The following is a 21,186-nucleotide window of genomic DNA, read 5'->3' as shown; positions in this document are numbered from 1 at the left end:
ATACTTGTGAGAACTCAATACACCAGGTATTAAACTGTTTCATAGTCATGCTATGGGAATAAGATTTCCTAACGTAACCTTGATTTTGCATAGCTATTCTTATGATGTTTATGACCTCGAGACCTGCATTGTGCTTGGCATATAGCAGGCCCTTAATAATTATTTGTTGAATCAGTAAGCAAGCTTCACAAATAGTCTTAGTTAGAAATGTTTTGCAATTCCCAGTTCAATTCCAAAAATATTTATTCAATCAATACATATGCACGATGTCTTGCTAGGCCTTCTGTGCACATGGGAGGTACAGACGAAAAACTAAATAATACTTGAGTCTGGTTCTCATTGTGACCCTGTGAGGGAGATAAACACGTCATTACTAACTGTAACACTAGCAAGACCAAAATGAGGTCCTTAAAAAAGCTGCTGAGTGCTTAGAAACTCAAGAACTGGAAAATTCCAGCCTCAAGAAACCGGGGACATAGCAGTTAAAGGAGACTGGTCCAGAAGCGGTGAGGAGTCCTCCTGTGAGGTGTGCAAGCTGCTTTGTTGGGGGAAGAATAAAAATAGGTGAGACAGCAAAGGTGGTTTGGGACCAGGTCATGAAGAGGCCTTGAACTCCCTCCCTCTAAGGAATTTGGAGCCTAGCTTGTGAGCAAAAGCACTCTGGGAGCTGTACTTTGACAAGAGAACTTGTCAAGAGGTGGTGCTAAGGAGGCAATGGAATGAGGGGGGGAGGGAACAGCTAAAAGGAGACTTAACAGGGATCTGCCCGAGGGCAGTAAGGACAGAAAGGAGGGACGAGGTGGAAGAGATACTTTGAAGGCAGAGTTTACAGGACTGATTGGTTACAGGACAGGGACAAGATTTCAAGCACGGCTGCTTGTAGGGTGGTGACCCCAGCAGAAACAGAGGTGCCCCAGATTGGCAAAAGTTCATTCTGTCCACTTTCAAGAAGGAAAACTCGCCAACCTTCTTCCATGAGTGTCCTCAGCCAGAAAGTTGCCTAGGATCTTGGCTAGCTTCCTGCCCTCCAGAGCCTTCTAGATATAGGCTTTCCTATCAGCAAAGGAGCAGGGACTTCCACTGAGAGCCAGCACTTCCCTGCCGAAGTTCCTGCATTCTCAGGCTAGGCCAGAAACCCGAGCACTCCCTGGTCAAGGTTCCCCTGGGTCTGAGGCTCCTTTGGAAGTTCAACAGAGGTTCCAAAATGAATTGAAAGTGTTAGGAATGAACCAGCTCTAATCCAACCTCCAGGAAACTACTAGGTTTCCAAGCCAACCCAAGAAGTCTGACCAGATTGATCCCATCTGGTTCTCATTAACCTTAAATTAACCTGGGGCACCAGTTAAAAAAAGATGCCTGGGCCTCACTTCAAGTCTACTAAATCCGACTTTCCATTGCTGAGGCCCAAGAATCGACATTTAATAGAAGCTTCCCAGGTGATTCTTAAGCAGCACAATTTGGGAACCACTGGTCAACTGGGTGTCCATGCCCATGCTTCTGCAATATACTGTGAGCTCTCTGCACTTCTGAGGAATGGCTGCAAGCTCATTCTTTGGTTACTCAATTTGGGTGTGCTGTCTTCCCAGCTTGGTCATGAGGGCACTGAGCACAGGAACTCATACAGCCTTCATTTTCAGACTTCCAGAAAACAGGGAGTGTCATTTATCTGCCGAAATGAAAGGCCTTTGCTTCCTACATTGGGAATATGGTCATCAAACACCCACACTGCTCAATTCTAGTAAAGAGTTGGGAATTTGAGAACAACTTATGAACCCAACAATGCCTGACAAGGTACAGAGTTCAATGAGTAAAACTTACAGACTTGGCTTCTGTGCTATTATCAAGGTAGTCTTCCCTCACGGCTAGGGAGAGCGCTGCTTGGTCCAGCTGTTGAAACAAAAAACAAAGCATTTGCTTGCACTGTAAATTCTTAAGTACCATGTTATTAACAAGAGTCATGAGATCTGCATACCAGCCATATTTAGAGCATGTGTTACCATTACAAAAACAATTCAATGCAATCAGAGCTACATGCAAGTAGGCACTTCAGCAATGACCGTTATAAAGTATCAGAGACCTGCCCCTCCTCCCCTGATTCATGGTTTCTAACCCTTTTGAGTTTCTAACAGTACTGAATAGCATCAAAGCTATAATATTTGAGTTGGAATAGGTCTTAGAGATTATCTTATTTTCCCCCTTATTTGGTGGGTGGAGAAACGAAATCCAAAGAAGTCATGTGACTTCCCCAAGGTAACACAGTTGGGCAGAGCTCAGAGGAGAATCATTGTCTTCCATCACCAGATCCACATAAAGCTGATTAACCACACTGTCCACCTCCCTCTCCCTAAAATACTGTATTGCACCATTTTTTTTGGAAAGGAATCAATAATGATTTTGTTTTGAGAAATCTTTGCAAACTTTAGAACCCTCTCTGAAAAGTTTAAGATAGGTGATAAAAATACAAACAATAATCAGACAACTAAATATCTAGAATTATTATTATAGAAAAGTATAGCATAATTTCTTGAATTAAAACTTTCAGCAGTGGGACTTTGCTGGTGGTCCAGTGGTAAAGAATTCGCCTTCCAATGCAGGGGATGTGGGTTCGATCCCTGGTCACGGGACTAAGATCCCACATGCTGTGGGGCAGCTATGCCTATGAGCCACAACTACTGAGCTCGCACGCCTCAACGAGAGCGCCCGCGTGCTGCAAACTACAGAGCCCAAGTGCCCTGGAGCCTGAGCACCACAACTAGAGAGAGAAAACCCACATGCCACAACAAGAGAAGCCCTCACCACAACAAAAGGTCCCGCATGCCACAACGAAGATCCTGCGTGCCACAACTAAGACCTGATGCAGCCAAAAAATTAAAGAAAATAAATATTTTTTAAAATTAAAAAAAAAAACTTTCAGCACCTTAAAGGCGATCAAAGGGAAGAATAGTCTTTTCAGAAAATGAGCTACAACAATCAGACATCCATCTGCCAAAAAAAAAAAAATGAATCTCAACCCACACCTCACAACTTGTACAAAAATTAATTCAAAATGGATCATAGACCTACATGTAAAACCTAACACTATAAAACTTCTAGGAGAAAACATAGGGGAAAATCTTTGACCTGGGGTTAGACAAAGAGTTCTTAGACACCAAAATCAGATCCATAAAAGAAAAAATAAATTGGAGTTCATCATCATTAAATATTTTTGCTCTGTGAAAGACACTGTTAAGAGAATGAAAAAGACAAGCTACAGACAGGGAGAAAAAATTTGAAAATCACATATATGACAAAGGACTTGTATCCAGCATATATAAAGAGTCCTCACAACTCAATAAGAAAACAAACAACCCAATTTAAAACTGGACAAAAGATCTGAACAAACACTTCACCAAAAAAAATACTCAAATGGAAAATAAATTCATGAAAAGATGCTGAACATCACTAGTCATTAGCAAAATGTAAACTAAACCCACAATGGAACACCACTATACATGTACTAGGATGGCCAAAAAAAACAAAAACAAAAAACTTACAATGCCAAGTGCTGGTGAGGATGTAGAAAAACTAGATCATTCACACACTGTTGTTGGGAATGCAACATGACAGCCACTTTGGAAATTGGTTTGACGGTTTCTTGTAAAATTGAACATACACCTACATGTGACCCAGCAATCTCACTTCCTAGCTATTTACCCAAGAGAAATGAAACTTATGCTCATGCAAAAACCTGCATGTAACTTTATTCATTATTGCCCCAAACTAGAAACAATCCAAATGTTCTTCAACTGGCAAATGGATAAACTGTGATACACAATGGACTACTACTCACTCATAAAAAGGAATGAACTACTGATACATGCAACAGCGTGGGCAAATTTTAATCACGTTCCAAAAGAGGCAAAACTGTAGGGATGGAGAACAGGGTTTGGGGATGGGGAGAGTGGATGACTACAAAGGGGCAACACGAGGTAAATTTTGAGGGAGTGATGGGACTATTCTCTTTCTTATGGTGGTGATTACATGACTCCATGCATTTGTAAAAACTTACAGACTTGTGCTTCACAAAAAGTGAATTTTTAAAAAAGTGAATTTAACTGTATATAAATTTTTAAATAAAAAATTTTTAAGTTCCAGAACCTTCTCTAAATCTACAGTTGTTCTTTCTGTTTTCTTGAGTATCAGCAACTGCCCAAAGACTGAATAAAACTGAACGCAACAGCAGATTTTCTACCTTAAATCTTATTCACACATTTAAAAAGTTAAGTAAATTGGGGGAAAAAGATGTTTTCATAACATCCATCTTGCCTGGGTGTATTGCTAAAAACCTCAAATTATTGTGTTCAATCTTCTTCGCTAACTGGCCCCAAACAACCAAATCACAAGCCAGCCTGGCTTCATCCTATTCCAATTCCCAATATACCACCATTTCTTCCAAAAATTAAGTAAGCCAGGAACATGAAACATAATATGATTAAGACGCTTTGGGTTTCAATTAGATTTAGATCACTTGGAGAATTTTTTGAGCTTCAGTCTCAAAGGGAAGGAAACTGTGTAGACAATATCAAGAAAGCCAAAGCTTCCCTCTGATGAAATGAAGTTAAATCCACTTATTGTAAAAGTTTAGATGATTCAAGTGAAGTTACCGGACCTGTTTTAAACCTTCAGATTGCTACAGTTTCTAGGGAACATCTTAAATACACCAAACAGATTGAATAAGGTCAGTCAACTAAATCTCATTAGAACCAGATAAACTCTTGAGGCAAAAGACTTTCTCTCAAGAGGCCAATATTAGGACACTATGTTGTCTGAGGTTTTTCAATCCTTGCATTTATAACTGATCTTAATATTGCAAGTAGAAAGTATAATATATATTTAGGAACTCTGATACATTGAAAGGAAATACGAATTTTTTCTCTGACTGCAATACACCACAGGTTAGGAAACAAAACAGTAATACAAAAAGAAACATCTCACACAGTATGATGCAGGAAAAGGACAAAAAAGTTAGAAACAACTTCATTTCCAAGACCGTCTCTCCTTATCATCCTTACGGATTTTGCTAAGAGTCACACAAATGCAGGCACTGGGTGATGATCACTTCAGGTCACTGTTCTGGTAACACATACTGAGACAACCCTGGCCTTCCGAACACTCTTTCAGGACCAGGTATATTCAAAAGTCTTTTATTGTCCTTTAAATTCTCATTCTTGATATCTCCTTACACAAAATAAACCCAAACACATGTAGTGAGATATGATCGGAGGCATTAATCTGTCGTTTCCTGTATTTGTTTCCTTTCTCCCATTTAAGTCTGTGGCAAATCCTGTGCCATCTTGCCACAGGGGAACTTCACAGAGGACCACTGTGTGGGTTTGAGCAACCCCTGCTTGCCACCTGCCCGTTGGAAAGGCACCCAAAGGCACCACCTGCTCACCCAGCAGTACGCTCACAGTGCCGTGCCTTCCCAAAGGAGTCCCTTTTCTTATCCCCACAGGTTTGTGGGATTAGAAAACTCAAGAACATTGAGGAGAATAGAATGTGATGGAAAAGGAAGTCTAAATACATTGAGGGAGAAGAGTTTGGGGGTAAGAGAGAGTTCTCCCAGAGCAGAAAGAGGATCTTCTAGGCAGCCAAAGAAGTCAAAGTTTCTCATGAGCAGGACCCATCAATGCCCCTAGAAATGGCAGGATTGAGAGGGAGTTGGGAGGCCCAGGGCTCCAGCAGCAGAGAGGAACACCTGAAGTGGCTACATGGGCTGGGATGGCAGGTTTCTTTTCAGAAACACATAACTGATGATCAGAGGGTCTCCCAATACCCTAGGAGAAGGCTGAGAAATGGAGTAGCCGGGAAGTGGGGAAGGGCCCAGACTGGTTCAGTTTCCAACTAAAAGGTGGGGGTGGGAGCTCAGAGTCAGAGATGAGACTGACTGACTAAAGAAAATGCCTATTTCTCACACATCTGAACTTGAGATCTGAGACACATGTTTGGCACAGAAATTGAAGAGAAACATTCCCCAAATGGTTCTGACCAGTTGCCTGGTCATGCTTTAAGAGAAAGGTACCTTTTGTCATGTGCTACTGTGTACCAGCATCTATCCTGTAAATTGTCACCAAATTCATCCTATTTAAATCTCACAGCAACAGTGAAAAGTAAATTCTAATTCACCCTTCATTCCACATGGGGACAATGAAACTGGGAGAAGTGAAACAATCTGCACACACGTTCAGTGAGTAAGTCACAAAGCCAAACCACAAACCTCAATCTCTTTAACACCAAAGCATACTTTTTTCTCCACTATGGCCGTGGTTTTCAAACTATGTTCCACAAAACTAAAAAGGTGCTTCAGGGGCTCCAAATATTCAATTAGATTTTTTATAGTTTTAACTATTTCTAACAAAAGCAACACCCACAAATTCTACAACATTGGCAGCCACAGATACACTAGTTTTTGTTATCAGGTTCACTGGGTTTTATGCAGATCTCAGAAGAAAGCTTTTCCTACCAGTATCTAGACACATGCTTGAACTTCTAGCAGCTCTGTCATGATTAGAAAGACTGTAGCTCTATTTTGTTAATTCAGGTGTGTGAATATCCACTCATATAAAATGGTACAAACAGGGACATAACTAAAGCAAATGCACACTGCACTCAAATGCCAGGCCATGCTCAAACACATCAGTTTGGAGGAAGCTGCCATCTTGGCAGAAGAGACCGGTAGTAAGCACATGAGTGGCTCCTTACATTTGGAAAGTGTTCTGTTATTGACAGTTCAGTGTTTCTAGGATCAGTTTAATTGAATATTAAGTGTGCAAGGCAAGCTGTTAAAAATTGATTGCCGTGATCCTCTATTCCCCGTGTTTCCTGTAAGCTGGTGTTAAAAACTACGGGCTTGATTAGATCCAAGTTCATTTTTTTTTCCTTTTCTTTTGGCATCATTGGTGATAGCATATGTTTCCCACTGCATGGTATCAGGAGGCACACAAAATCTGGTTTTCCAACTTCTAGCAATGCTACCATTAATATCTGGGTTCATTTGATGTCAGTCTGGTCTCTCTATCCTGAATTTCTCCATCAACCATTCATCTAATAGCTTTAGCAGCTACTGGTGATAGTTGCCTTAATTCTTTTTTTCATTAGGGATTTTAAAAAATGCTAACTTTTAAATTCTATTATTTCTCCTGCATTTTTAAAGCTGTGATTCTCCTATAAACAAGAATTTTCTCTCATTAGCTATTAGGTTACCCTGAAATCAGTCAAATCTAGTATGCAATAGATTAAAATAGATGTGTCAACCAAATGCGCATGTGATTCTTATTTGGAACCTGAATCAAAGACCAACTGTTTAATTTTTTTAAAGGACATGTTTGAGACAATCAGGAAAACTGAAAATTCGCCAGGTATTAGATGTTAACTATGGAATTACAATTACTTTTTTGGTTGTTGTAATAGTCCTTTCCATTAGATAAACACTGATGTATTTATCAGTGCAATGATATTATACCTTGGATTTGCTACACAATGTTCCAGCCTCCTCTCCAAAAGGAGGTATATCAGATGAAACAAGAACAGCCAAAAGTTGCTGGCTGTTGAAGGTGGGTTGATGAGTACACGGGATTTTGTAGTACTATTCTTTTTACTTTTATTTGTATTATTTTCCATAATAAAATGTTTAAATGAATTCAGTTCTTACACTAGATCCAGAAATTGGTGAAAACTGAAATGGTTACCATTTGCAATTAATTAACCTGTGTGGAAATCAAGATCTATCATGCAATAGAGTACATAAACTTAAGTTTGAAAGACAGTCTCCAACTTACTTCAAAACACCATTTAAAGTGTTTGGAAGGGATACCATAATAGTTCTGAAATTAAGAATGAGAGTTTTAAAACCTGGTTTGTTTGTTTGTTTTTAAGCGAGTAATCTATCACCATGGGACAGAGGTCAACTGGACCATCACCATGATTGTAGAGCACTGAAGAGCATGTCTTATCCTGAGAGCATTAGAATACATCTCAGTGTCATGTTGTTGTTCCATCACCCAGCACAAAAATACAGCTGTCTCTGTAACTAAGAATTTCCTCTTGAGGAGATGGGAATTCTTTCAGTGACTAAAGATTTTTTTATTGAGACTGCCATTGTCTAAGCTAGAGAGGGACAAACTCCAGCCTGCAGGCCAGCACGCCATACAGCCACACCCATTTATGTACATATTGCCTACAGCTGCTTTACCAGGTATAACAGCAGAGTTGAGTAGTTGAGACAGAGATAATATGGCCCACACAGCCTAAAATATTTCCTATCTGGTCCTTTACAGAAAAAAATTTGCCAGCCCCTCGGTATAAATCAAAAAATAAACTCCAGGGTATAGATTTTTAAAAGTTGACTTATATCAGGAGAGGATAATACACTCTAAAGGTTTTAAATTTCTATGATTTAAACATCAATATATCATTAATATTTTCTGGTTTAACAAAGAACAGAATTGGGGGAAAAAATCAGCGGTTCAACAAAATTTTCATTACTAAAGTAACCACAGAAGCAAAAAAAAAAAAAAAATAGACTCAAAAGACAAAACAATTTGAAAAGTGCTATTTGCATTCTTGCCAAGTTCTGTGACTGATGAATCTTCCACTGTTGGCAGTTTTCTGACAGTCTCCTGATTTTACCAATGTAATACTCCACCTCAGGGTATGTCCTCATGGCCCATTCCTTTATGGAAGAGATGTTTACTCTCCCAACAGAAAATGCAACCAAGCACTTAGAACAAGTTTTGCCTTATCTTTTGAAAGGAAGGACAAGAGATTCAAGACAACTTGACAATGAAATATTAGGCATGTACACAAGATGTTAGTGAAGGAAAACAATGAACTATAGCACGTGTTCCCTCCTTGGTCAGGGGAATGAGGGGGGGAGGAAGAGCAGAGTTCAGAAAGTCTTTGCTCATCTCTCCCCACCAGAATTAAGGGGCCCTACACATGCTCAGGGTAGATATTCGAGAGCCAGGTCACAGATCACTTGAAACTCACTCACCGGTTTCTTGAAAGGCTGACAAAAACAGTGTGTTCATGATTTACAATCTGCAAATCTGGTGGGGTGGGGAGGTGGGGGGTGGGCAGGGAACAGTCTAGATCCTAACGTTTAACAGAATTTTTAACCTTATCATTTCACTAAGGTGGTATGAGTCTCTTTCCTTGAGAAGGCAACCCAAAAAGGCTAACCTTGGACTAAACAAGCATGATGAACGAGTCCTCACTATACCTTCAAGACGTGTTCGTTGGACACCTTGTCATCAGAGGACACATACAAACGAATGAACACAGAATTGCTGTACTGGCCACGAAACGTCGCAAGTGTCTGAAGAAGGCTGAACTTTCTCTCTGACCAAACCCCTTCAGGACCGATATTAGATTCGAGCACAGGCCAGCGGAAAGGTGAGTGCCGCAGGATATGTAACAATGGCTTGGCATCCGCTTTTTCGATTGCTTCTGAAAGGGAGCAAATATGAAGAGAGTTAGAATTGCAAACTGGATTACCAAACTAGAAAGCAAGTGTATCTTCTCAAGAGAAAATTCCAGTAAGGTCCCAACCTAACTTTTTAGGGAGAGGTGCAGTGGACTGAGCATAACCACAGAAACAGACCTACCTATGACTCATACTTCAGTGTGACTGTCTAAACCTGATGTTCTTGCCAGGAGAGCTGACTAGGGAACCTGCCCAATATTCCCAACAATAAAAGGTGGGTTCACTATACTGACCCAAGCCAATGAGCAATGTTAAGCTGAGAACACTCTGCAAAACTAAGGAACAATCTTAACTAAAGGAAACTGCTCAATAAAACTAATCACTCCCCAACAAAAATGAATTACTGCTTCAGATTCTTTCATCATCTTTTAGTGCCCTCTTCTAGCTCACCAAATAATACCCCAAAACCTAAACAAGTTAACACACTTCCCAGAGGCACTGGCTTCTTCCTGCAATAGCCTTGAGAAAGTGTACCAGGTAAAATGTCAGGTGTCTCTTTTAACTCCAATCAGACCCAAGATGCTGAGAGGGGCCTAAAGTGCTCAACAAAGATGCCTGTTAGGCTGATGGAGAAGCAGAAGGAGCCTGGCCCGCCTGGGAATCTGGATTACTCTAGGCCCCAGGAGGTTCCAAAGGACATAGGTCTGGTTTGAGAAGGAGTGTTACTATGTCCTTCTCAAACCAGACCTAGCCTCCAGATTCTGGTTTCTGTACCACATGCAATATGGTTTGCCCTTCTGACCCTACCCAAGTTTCCCATGGAGTAACTGATACCTAAAGAATCCAACCCAACCACTGAAATAAAATTTTCTTAGTTTCTCCATCAATCAACAACACATTAAGATAGAAGTAGTCAATCAAGAAAATATGGTACTGGCACAAAAACAGAAATATAGATCAATGGAAGAGGATAGAAAGCCCAGAGATAAACCCACGCACCTATGGTCAACTAATCTATGACAAAGGAGGTGAGGATATACAATGGAGAAAAGACAGTCTCTTCAATAAGTGGTGCTGGGAAAACTGGACAGCTACATGTAAAAGAATGAAATTAGAACACTCCCTAACACCATACACAAAAATAAACTCAAAATGGATTTCAGACCGGACACTATAAAACTCTTAGAGGAAAACATAGGAAGAACACTCTTTGACATAAATACAGCAAGATCTTTTTTGACCCACCTCCTAGAATAATGGAAATAAAACCAAAAATAAACAAATGGGACCTAATGAAACTTTAAAACCTTTGCACAGCAAAGGAAACTATAAACAAGACAAAAAGACAACCCTCAGAATGGGAGAAAATATTTGCAAACAAATCAATGGACAAAGGGTTAATCTCCAAAATATATAAACAGCTCATGCAGCTCAATATTAAAAAAAAAAAAAAAAAAAAAAAACACAATCAAAAAATGGGCAGAAGACCTAAATAGACATTTCTCCAAAGAAGACATACAGATGGCCAAGAGGCACACGAAAAGCTGCTCAACATCACTATTAGAGAAATACAAATCAAAACTACAATGAGGTATCACCTCACACTGGTCAGAATAGCCATCATCAGAAAATCTACAAACAACAAATGCTGGAGAGGGTGTGGAGAAGAGGGAACCCTCTTGCACTGCTGGTAGGAATGTAAATTGATACAGCCACTATGGAGAACAGTATGGAGGTTCCTTAAAAAACTGAAAACAGAATTACCATATGACCCAGCAATCCCACTACTGGGCATATACCCTGAGAAAACCATAATTCAAAAAGACACATACACCCCAATGTTCGTTGCAGCACTATTTACAATAGCCAGGTCATGGAAGCAACCTAAATGCCCATCGACAGACGAACGGATAAAGAAGATGTGGTACATATATCCAATGGAATATTACTCAGCCATAAAAAGGAACGAAATTGGGTCATTTGTAGAGACATGGATGGACCTAGAGACTATCATACAGAGTGAGGTAGTTATCTATTTTATACATATATATGTCAATCCCAATCTCCCAATTCATCTCACCATCTCATATTATACTAATATGTATAAAATAGATAACTAATAAGAACCTGCTGTATTAAAAATAAAATAAAATTCCAAAAAAAAAAAGACAGGGGTAGTCAGGGACTTCCCTGGTGGTGCAGTGGTTAAGAATCCGCCTGCCAATGCAGGGGACACGGGTTCGAGCCCTGGTCCGGGAAGATCCCACATGCCGTAGAGCAACTAAGCCCATGCGCCACAACTACTGAGCCTGTGCTCTATAGTCCACGAGCCACAACTGCTGAAGCCTGTGTGCCTAGAGCCCGTGCTCCACAACAAGAGAAGCCACCACAATGAGAGGCCCGCGCACCGCAACGAAGAGTAGCCCCCGCTCACCGCAACTAGAGAAAGCCTGCACACAGCAACAAAGACCCAGCGCAGCCAAAATTTAATTAATTAATGAATTTTTTTTAAAAAGGCAGGGGTAGTCAAAATCCAGTCTTGGAAAATAGCTCCTTTCTTTAAGCAACACCTTTAAATATTAGTAGAATTCTTAGTAGTTCTCTTTTTCCTTAAACAATATCTTTAAGCATTAATAGAACTCTGAAAAATAAGGGTGGTAAATTATTTTATTTATTTTCTTTATTACTCACTCTCATTCATGCAAGATGAATAAAGGATTTTGGCTTTCTGTATGGCTTCGGTGTCCCGCCTTCTACTGATTGATTTCTCCAAAAGTGCTAGGAAGGTTAAAAAAGGATTCATTAGTATCCAGCCACAGGTGATGCTGAGTTGGAGGTCATTTGATAATCAGTCCCAGCCTCCAGAAAATTACATGTAGAGACAGACAACCCTGGAAAAGATACATCTATAAAAGTTATGCAGACAGCAGAGCCGATTCCAAGTTGCTTGAGGTTCAAATAAAAAATATTTTAACATCCTCTTCTCCAAGGTTCTCCTAATTCAAAGAAACCAAAAGTTCAATTTCCAACTGAGACTGGACCTTCTGCCGGGGTTAATGTTTTCTGCCACCTACACACAAAAAAACCCAGAATTCATTTTTTCAAGAACCAAAAATAACTGAATTCTATTCCTTGTTTCTGCACTGAGTAATATTCTCAACGGAGGCAATTTCATCAGGGTCGGGTTTCTTAAGATTTCTTCACAGCCCAGCCTCTCAGGGAGGTCACCTGTAAGAAATTTCCCATTAGAAGTTTTATTCAATGTTGCATAAACATGCTGTGGACACGGAAGACGTTGTTTAGACAGGAAATGGAGAAGCAAGAATGTAAAGCCTACCCAAACTGCCTGAAAACTTGCCCATTTACACATTCAAAGTCCTAGCCATTCAAAATGAGGCCATGTATATAAAATGGTTGCCAGCAATGGACACAAGCCCACCTGGAAAATGATTTTCTGTTTATAAAATCACTGATGCTACTGTTTGAAGGTAGAAAATGAGAGCTGTCACTATTTCATTAAATAAGGAACTAGGAAAGCCAAGACTCAACAAAAACTACCCTCCCCACAAAATAACACCTTGGATGTACCTGAGAATATCAATTTACCAACATGAAGCCAAGACTAAGAATTTCCACACAGCACCATGGCACTGCCTACATCGAGCTATGTCAAACTGCAGTTGTCAAGGCATTTGGTATTTATTTCTGAAACAACCTACCAGCCTCCCAATGATGGTACAACAGATGCTCCTACAGTACTTTGAATAGCTTCAAGATACAATGTACAGTGCTAATCAAATTAATAAATAATTACATAGTCCCTAAAGCAGAATCTACTCCTAAACGAGAAGTTCTACATTTCAAAAAAAAAGGAACCCAGAGCTTCTGTCCAATTTTCTATAAGCATCTGTACATCAAACAAGTACATATAACTAAGATAAACTAAATAAGTTGAGCTCGATGTGGGCATTTTCAATTATTTCAACTTGTTTCTTTCTTGTGTATTATCACAGCAATAAAAGTGGGATAACTAGCCCCAAGGATAAAAGAAGATTTCTTTTTTTAATAAACAGAAATCTCTAAAATCATACCCACATATATTTCTATTCAAATCAGATAATGTGCCTTTCCACCATATTGCTTCCACAGTCATTGGATTGCTGGGGAGACACATTTGAAAGTAAGTAATCCAAATTTCATTTGGGGATGCAATGTTATTGTGATGCTATAAACACTCCACAGGCTGCAAACATGAACATCCTGGGGAACAAAAATAAGCCATGGAACAAAAGAACTCAAAATACTAAATATGTACCTGAGTGTGTACCCAAGGTGCTCTGTGTATCACGAGAAGGGGAAAAAAGGACATGTATATGCTAAGTAGGGCAATCCCCAAACCCTAACGGTGCACAAATATCAATAATTTTTATGTGTCAAAATTCTGGCTTCTGTACCAGAATTTGGCTTTTGAAACAAATTCAGCTAACACAGGTTCCTTATCATACCCTTTCCCTTCTCCTCTCCTTCTCTTCAAACCCAAGCAGGCAGGAGAACGTTGATATGCAGACAGTGTTGTGACAATCAGTTGGCTGCATCCATTTTATGTATCTCTGTATTTCAATTAGTGGTAAGAAGTATAAAATCTAACCTGGAGAGTCATTAATGAGCAGAAAACAAAGCCTATCAAAGGCAATTACTCAGGTTATTACAATGTCCCTAAAGCACTGAGAAGGGCTCATGGGTCACCCATATAAGTGTATTCCCATGATAATCTGTATTGTTTCTTGGAAGATTTCTCAGTCTCCTCTCACCCCCATCCAGGTGTTCCTAACCATGTTACAACAGAAAAGGAAAACTCCAGTTCATAACCTATAGTACAACAAACCTCAGACTTGATCAGCTTCAAAGTGCCCATGGATCATCAAAATTTGATATATGTGTGTGTGTGTATACAGGGTAATTATTTTTTCTTCTCACTATGCTCAAATAAAACTGGTTTTGCCCCCCAAAAAGGCAAAATAATACACAGAGTCAAGGGGGTGAGCTTTCAATCACAAAGATGTGGGTTCCAGTTGCAGCCTGCTGCTACTTTCTAGCTGGAACTTAAGCAAGTTACTTACTCTCCCTAAGCCCCAGTTTCTTCATTTGTAAATCTAGACAAATAATAGCACCTACCTTCCAGGGTTGTGGTGAGGATCAAATATTTTAATGCACAGAAAGTCCCTATCTCAATGCCGCAATACATGGTAAGTGATCAATCAGTGGTGGCTTAAATAGGCTTCCAGGCTGAGTTAGCTCTACACGAAATTGTAATCAAGCTTGTTTCTAGTGCTTTCTCCATAAATGTTTTTTCCTCCTCCCTTCTCAGGATATTGGTAGCCAAAGGCCTTCTGCTAACCCAAGACACTGGCACTCCTTGTGTAGGACTCTTACACAAACTGGACCTGCCCTAACAACCAAGCAAAAGCCCATGCTCTCAACATTTCCTCTGCTTCCATAGTAGAGGCAATGCTCCAACAAGAGATAACGTCTGAAAATACTTTGCCACATTCCTCATCCTAGACCACAAGGCCTTTTCTTTATGTACACTTTCTCAATGAAATTATAACATACCTACAGAAAAGTGCACCGATCATAATTTGAAGGATTTTCACAGAGTAAAACCACATAACCACCCACATAACCAACATAACCAACATTATGACCAGAACCCCTGGAGCCCCTTGTGCTCCCTTCCAGTCACTATCTCCAATCAAGACAACCAACATCCGCTTTTGTGAAGTGCTTACTCAACTCTATTTCCCACATTTCTATTGGTAATCTACCTTTCTTCTTATTAATTTATAGAAGTTCTTTATATATTCTACACACAAATCATTTGTTGAATATTTGTATTGCAAAGTCTTCTTCCATTCCCCAGACTTCACTTTCTTAATGGTATCATGTAATGAACTGAAATTATTTTAATGTAGTCTAATGTGACACTTTTTCCATCTTTGGTAAGCATATTTTGTGTGCTATTTAAGAAATCTTTGCCTACCCTGAGGTCATGAAGATAGTGTCTAATGTTCTCCTCTAGAATCTTTACTGTTTCACATTTGGATCTACAGTCCACATAGAAATTGGTTTTGCCCATGCCTTTGTAACACAGGCTTGGCCTCACAGGGGACGAATCATGTGAGAATTTTAATAAAGAAGGTATTTTTGGTCATTGGGCCTCAAATATTATCACCAAAAAATACTTTTAGTGCATAAAATCGGCATTAACAATGGCTATTCTCCATTAGATTAAGTGCTCTCTGGGTCAGGGACTGAGTCACATCCATCTTTGAACACCCAGGGCTTAGCGCTTGGCATGGTTGGTATTCAATGTTTGCCGAGTTGAATTTCTGTCAAGGAAAGTCTGAGAGAGTTTTTCGCCCAAATGAAATGTGAGAAACTGGACTTATTTTGTTATTTCTTTTTATAATCAGCAATGTCCTGATTATACTAACATCCATAATCTCCTTTTCTCACATTGCAGTCCGCATATCATACAATGAGATCCAAGATTTCATCTGTTTTTGTGAATACCGGTTTTTAAGCTACCTAAGTCTCGTTTCACCAATGGTATCGGGTTGACCATCCACTTCCACTTCCCTGCTCTTCTATGGCGGGGGGGGGAGGAGGGAGGGGATACTTACTGGCATTCAACCTCCTTTAACCGCAGAAGCCAGACAGGACTATCAATTCTACTCACTCAGTCCACGTTCTCCTGCTCAGACAGGGCCTTTACTGAGAGCTCTGGAATAAGAAGAGGGAATTCCAAACAAAGAAACACGATACTCCTAAGGACGTGGCAGTCCCCTGGTAAGTCAAGAGCTCACGACAGTCACACACAGCTCAGGCCAGTCATCTGGAGTTTCTGCAATATTTAGGACTTTCCCAACTAATACTGTTTTCAAAAACTCCACACGCACAAAGTTTTAGGCCTGTGAGCAAACACCTACCAAGAACCTCGGTGTTAAGGTGACGCCATTTAAACAAGATGGCTCCCAGAGCATAAGGATTATTTCAAAACACGCTCCTTTGTGTTCTTCCTCCGGACCCTGTAATCCTTTTATGTGACTATTCTAAAGGCGATCCTCTGGCTACTTGCTAAGAGCTCGCTGGAGCTCTTTGCCTGATTTGCTTAATATTTAGAAACAGCAACTGCATTCTAAAGCCTTCAGTCAAATGTCATCAAGGTGAATTCTCAATTTCATGTAGATTATGCCAGCATTTCCCTTAGAAATCAGTGGGAGTGTCCTCTTAATTCTAGCGAGAGAAAAAACATGAAAAATCAAAACTTTGGAAAACCAAATCTACATTTTAAGGGAAGGTGTGCCCTTCCACACCTACATAAGAAACAGAATGTTCTCTAGACACATATTTTTTTAAATCTATCATATAATGGCCTGGTTTCTTCTTTGGTGGTACACGAAAACCACCTTTGGCTGGTCCATGGTTGAATGTCGCCTCTAATCTTACTATTTTTAGTCTCCGTTGATTTTCCAGGCTACAGACTTCAATCTGGTTTCCAGCCTCCTCAGTTTATTTACCGTACTGAAAAATTTCATTTTTCTAACTCACACTTCATGGGTATTAAGTTCTAATGCAGTTAGATGTGCAGACTCTAAATCAGCTTGCAAAGCTCATTGTTATTCTCATTAAAAAATAAATAAAATTCAAGTTAACGAAGTCATGGTCTGTGGATCCCATAACCCTCATGTTTCCACACGAATTGTGTGACACTCGACTTTGCAGTTCCTCAGCCCCATAGCCGGTCAAGCATGGGATTAACTGAGTCTGTTTGACATACTGAAAAGACAATAAGAGCTGATACTTCTCATTCTTCTGGAAAACTCCCACCCAAACATAGGTAGAGAAGCTGTCAGAATGCTTTTCTCTGTTCATTTTTTATGAGCATCTCATAAGTGATAATTGTTGGTTGGCATTAGCTTAAGAAAAAGGGGCAGAGATTATTTTAGGGGCATTAAAAACCTCTAACTCATCAATCTAAATCATGGGTTACCAAATAACATAAAAATATTCCCCTTTTAACACAAAAGACCTCTTTGTCCATAATGAAATCAATTTTATACAACTGCCAGACACTACAAAAGTCTCACAGAAGCTAACTCTTTTATTATGTGCACTTATAAGTGAATTTTTAAGGATTACACTTACCAGGGTCACACTTCAAAATAATTTAAATTTTAACATCACTCTTTGATAGCATAGCATTACAATGAATCTGCCAATATAATATTTTAACTCATAAAAATAGCTTTCCTATTTAGATAATTTGAATCTTAGCAGGTAATTCAATGTAAGGTCTGTGCTGAACTTAGAGTCATTAGAATTCATCTTCAGTTTTTTTTTCCTATAGTACATATCTTAATTACATTTTTCCTGCCTATTTCTACCATCTTAACATTACAAGAAAAGGCCATGTATGGTTACATACCCCCCGCAGTGGTCCTTCCTGAGCAGTCCTGAGACATCCAAGGACCCTGGTGACAGCATTCATTTATTAAGCACCTGCTCTGTGCCAGGTATATTGTACATGACCTCAATTAATCCCCCACCAACCCTAAGCAGCATGTATCATTAACCCTAGTCTACAGGCAAGAACTGTCATAACTTGTCCAAGGAAACTCAGCTAGTAAAAGTTAGAGCTTGGATTTGGACCCAGGTCCCTGACTCCTGCTCATCTGACCGTCAGGTACCCAGTAAAATTCTGCAAGTCACTTTCCTATGTGAGAACAAGGCCCCCAGGTGGCTAAACCAGAGGCAGTCCTCATGGACTTTCTTGACAGAGCTCTCCATCATAACTGGAAGAAATGCCTTCTCTGGTTATATCAAGACTGGTTTTTGCAGTGGTGGAGTGACCCTGTGCTGAGCCATCTACCCCCTTTGCCCTGTAACCAGCTTTGTGACCAGTGACACACACTCCTGATGCTCCTAGTCATAGGTAGGAGGCCTGGTGAGGTTAGATCAAAACAAAATTAGCTGGTCCCTAAAGCTTGACTTCACATTATGTCCTAGTCTAAACCAGTGGTTTCCAAACTTGAGCATGCATCAGTATCATCAGAGGGGCTTGTTTTCGCTTTTGTTTTAATTGAGGTATAGTTGATTTACAATGTTCTGTTAGTTTCTGGTGTACAGCAAAGTGATTCAGTTATTCACATATATATTCTCTTTCATATTCTTTTCCATTATGGCTTATTACAGGATATTGAATATAGTTCCCTGTGCTATACAGTTGGACCTAGTTGTTTATCTATTTTATATATGGTAGTTTGTTTCTGCTAATCCTAAACTAATTTATCCCTGCCCCCCCACCCCTTTCCCCTTTGGTAACCATAAGTTTGTTTTCTAGGTCTGTGAGTCTGTTTCTGTTTCATAAATAAGTTCATTTGTGTCATATTTTAGATTCCACACATAAGTGATATTATATGGTATTTCTCTTTCTCTTTCTGACTTACTTCACTTGGTATAACCTCTAGGTCCATCCATGTTGCTGTAAATGGCATTTTTTCATCCTTTTTTATGGCTGAGTAGTATTCCATTGTGTATATATACCACATCTTCTTTATTCATTCATCTGTCAATGGACATTTGTTTCCATGTCTTGGCTATTGTAAACAGTGCTAAGAACGTTGGGTGCATGTACCTTTTTCAAGTTAGAGTTTTCTCCAGATATAGGCCCAGGAGTGGGATTGCTGGATCATATGGCAACTCTATTTTAGTTTTTGAAGGAGTCTCCACACTGTTTTCCATAGTGCCTGCACCAATTTACATTCCCATCAACAGTGTAGGAGGGTTCCCTTTCCTCCACACCCACTCCAGCATTTGTTATTTGTAGGCTTTTTAATGATGGCTATTCTGACTGGTGTGAGGTGGTACCTCATTATAGTTTTGACTTGCATTTCTCTAATAATTAGTGATGTTGAGCATCTTTTCATCTGCCTGTTGGCCATGTGTATGTCTTCTTTGGAGAAATGTCTATTTAGGTCTTCTGCCCATTTTTTTGATTGGGTTTTTTTTTGTTATTGAGTTGTATGAGCTGTTTGTATATTTTGGAAATTAAGCCCTTGTCGGTCACATCATTTGCAAATATTTTCGCCCAGCAGGTTGTCTTTTTGTTTTTGGTTTCCTTTGCTGTGCAAAAGCTTATAAGTTTGATTAGGTCCCATTTGTTTACTTCTGTTTTTACTTCTATTGCCTTGGGAGACTGACCTAAGAAACACTGGTACGTTTATGTCAGAGAATGTTCTGCCTATATTCTCTTCTAGAAGTTCTATGGTGTCATGTCTTATATTTAAGTCTTTAAGCCATTTTGAATTTATTTTTGTGTATGGTGAGAGGGTGTTCTAACTTCACCTTTCCAGCTTTCCCAACACCACTTGCTGAAAAGACTGTCTTTTCTCCATTGTTTATTCTTGTCTCCTTTGTCAAAGATTGACTGTAGGTGTGTGGGTTTATTTCTGGGCTCTCTATTCTGTTTCATTGATCCATATGTCTGTTTTTGTGCCAATACCACGCTGTTTTAATTACCGTAGCTTTGTAGTATTGTTTGAAGTCCGGAAGGGTTATGCCTCCAGCTTTGTTCTTTTTCCTCAGGATTGCTTTGGCAAATCTGGGTCTTTTAAGGTTCCATATACATTTTAGGATTATTTGTTCTAGTTCTGTGAAAAACGTCATGGGTAATTTGATAGGGATCACATTAAATGTGTACATTGCTTTGAGTAGTGTGGCCATTTTAATAATATTAATTATTCCAACCCAAGAGCATGGGATAGCTTTCCATTTCTTTGAATCATCTTTAATTTCCTTTATCAATGCTTTATAGTCCGCAGCATAAGTATTCCACCTCCTTGGTCAGGTTTATTCCTAAGTATTTTTTTATGCGATTTTAAAAGGGATTTTTTTTTTAACTTTCCCTTTCTGATATTTCAATGTTAGTGTAAAGAAATGTAACAGAAATGTAACAAATGTCAATCTTGTATCCTTCTACAAGATTGCTGAATTCATTTATCAGTTCTAGTAGTTTTGGTGTGGAGTCTTTAGGGTTTTCTATATATAATATGTCATCTGCATATGTTGACAATTTTACCTCTTCTCTTCCAATTTGGATACCTTTTATTCCTTTTTCTTCTATGATTGCTGTGGCTAGGACTTCCAATACTATGTTGAATAGAAGTGGTGAGAGTGGGCATACTCGGTTGAATAGAAGTGGTAAGAGTGGGCATTCTTGTCTTGTTCCAGATTTTAGCGAGAAGGCTTTCAGCTTTTCACCATTGAGTATTATGTTGGCTGTGGGTTTGTCAGAGGGGCTTGTTAAAACACAGAGTGTTGGGTCCTTCTGCCAGAGTGTCTGATTCAATAGCTCTGGGGTGGGGGCCAGGAGTTTGCATTTCAAACAAATTCCCAGGTAATGCTTATACTGCAGGTGGAGAAACGTACTTTGAGAACCACTACTTTCAACCAACAGCACTCACCAGCCCTCCTTCCCCCACAGCTTTACTAAGGTATACTTGACAGTTATCAGCAGTCCTTCTTGATGCCTGTGACCCCAGGACATCACCAGCCCAGATTTCCTCCTCTCCCATTCCCCGCCTGACCCAATGTCAGATCAGAAGCTTTACCCTTTCTTTGCTGGTTTCCTCACTCTGTAGCTCCATTTTAATTCAACGTCA

At 39.6% G+C, this 21,186-nt stretch overlaps 1 protein-coding gene across 2 annotated transcripts in view; it reads right to left on the bottom strand.

Moving 5' to 3' along the window:
• PHEX (phosphate regulating endopeptidase homolog X-linked) overlaps positions 1-21,186 on the bottom strand; it is a 194,712-nt gene that overhangs the window by 143,909 nt on the left and 29,617 nt on the right. For both annotated transcript variants that reach the window (XM_036841159.1, XM_036841160.1), the window contains 3 exons: positions 12,155-12,241; positions 9,260-9,486; positions 1,819-1,887 (listed from right to left, as the gene is read on the bottom strand). In XM_036841159.1, the coding sequence (XP_036697054.1) occupies positions 1,819-1,887; positions 9,260-9,486; positions 12,155-12,241 (383 nt within the window). The remainder of the gene's footprint in view (positions 1-1,818; positions 1,888-9,259; positions 9,487-12,154; positions 12,242-21,186) is intronic.

This window comes from Balaenoptera musculus, chromosome X, assembly GCF_009873245.2.
Source record: "Balaenoptera musculus isolate JJ_BM4_2016_0621 chromosome X, mBalMus1.pri.v3, whole genome shotgun sequence".
In the NCBI taxonomy this organism is placed as follows: domain Eukaryota; kingdom Metazoa; phylum Chordata; class Mammalia; order Artiodactyla; family Balaenopteridae; genus Balaenoptera; species Balaenoptera musculus.
Note: the sequence above shows the minus strand (reverse complement) of the source record. Positions and strands in the feature narration are given on the sequence as shown.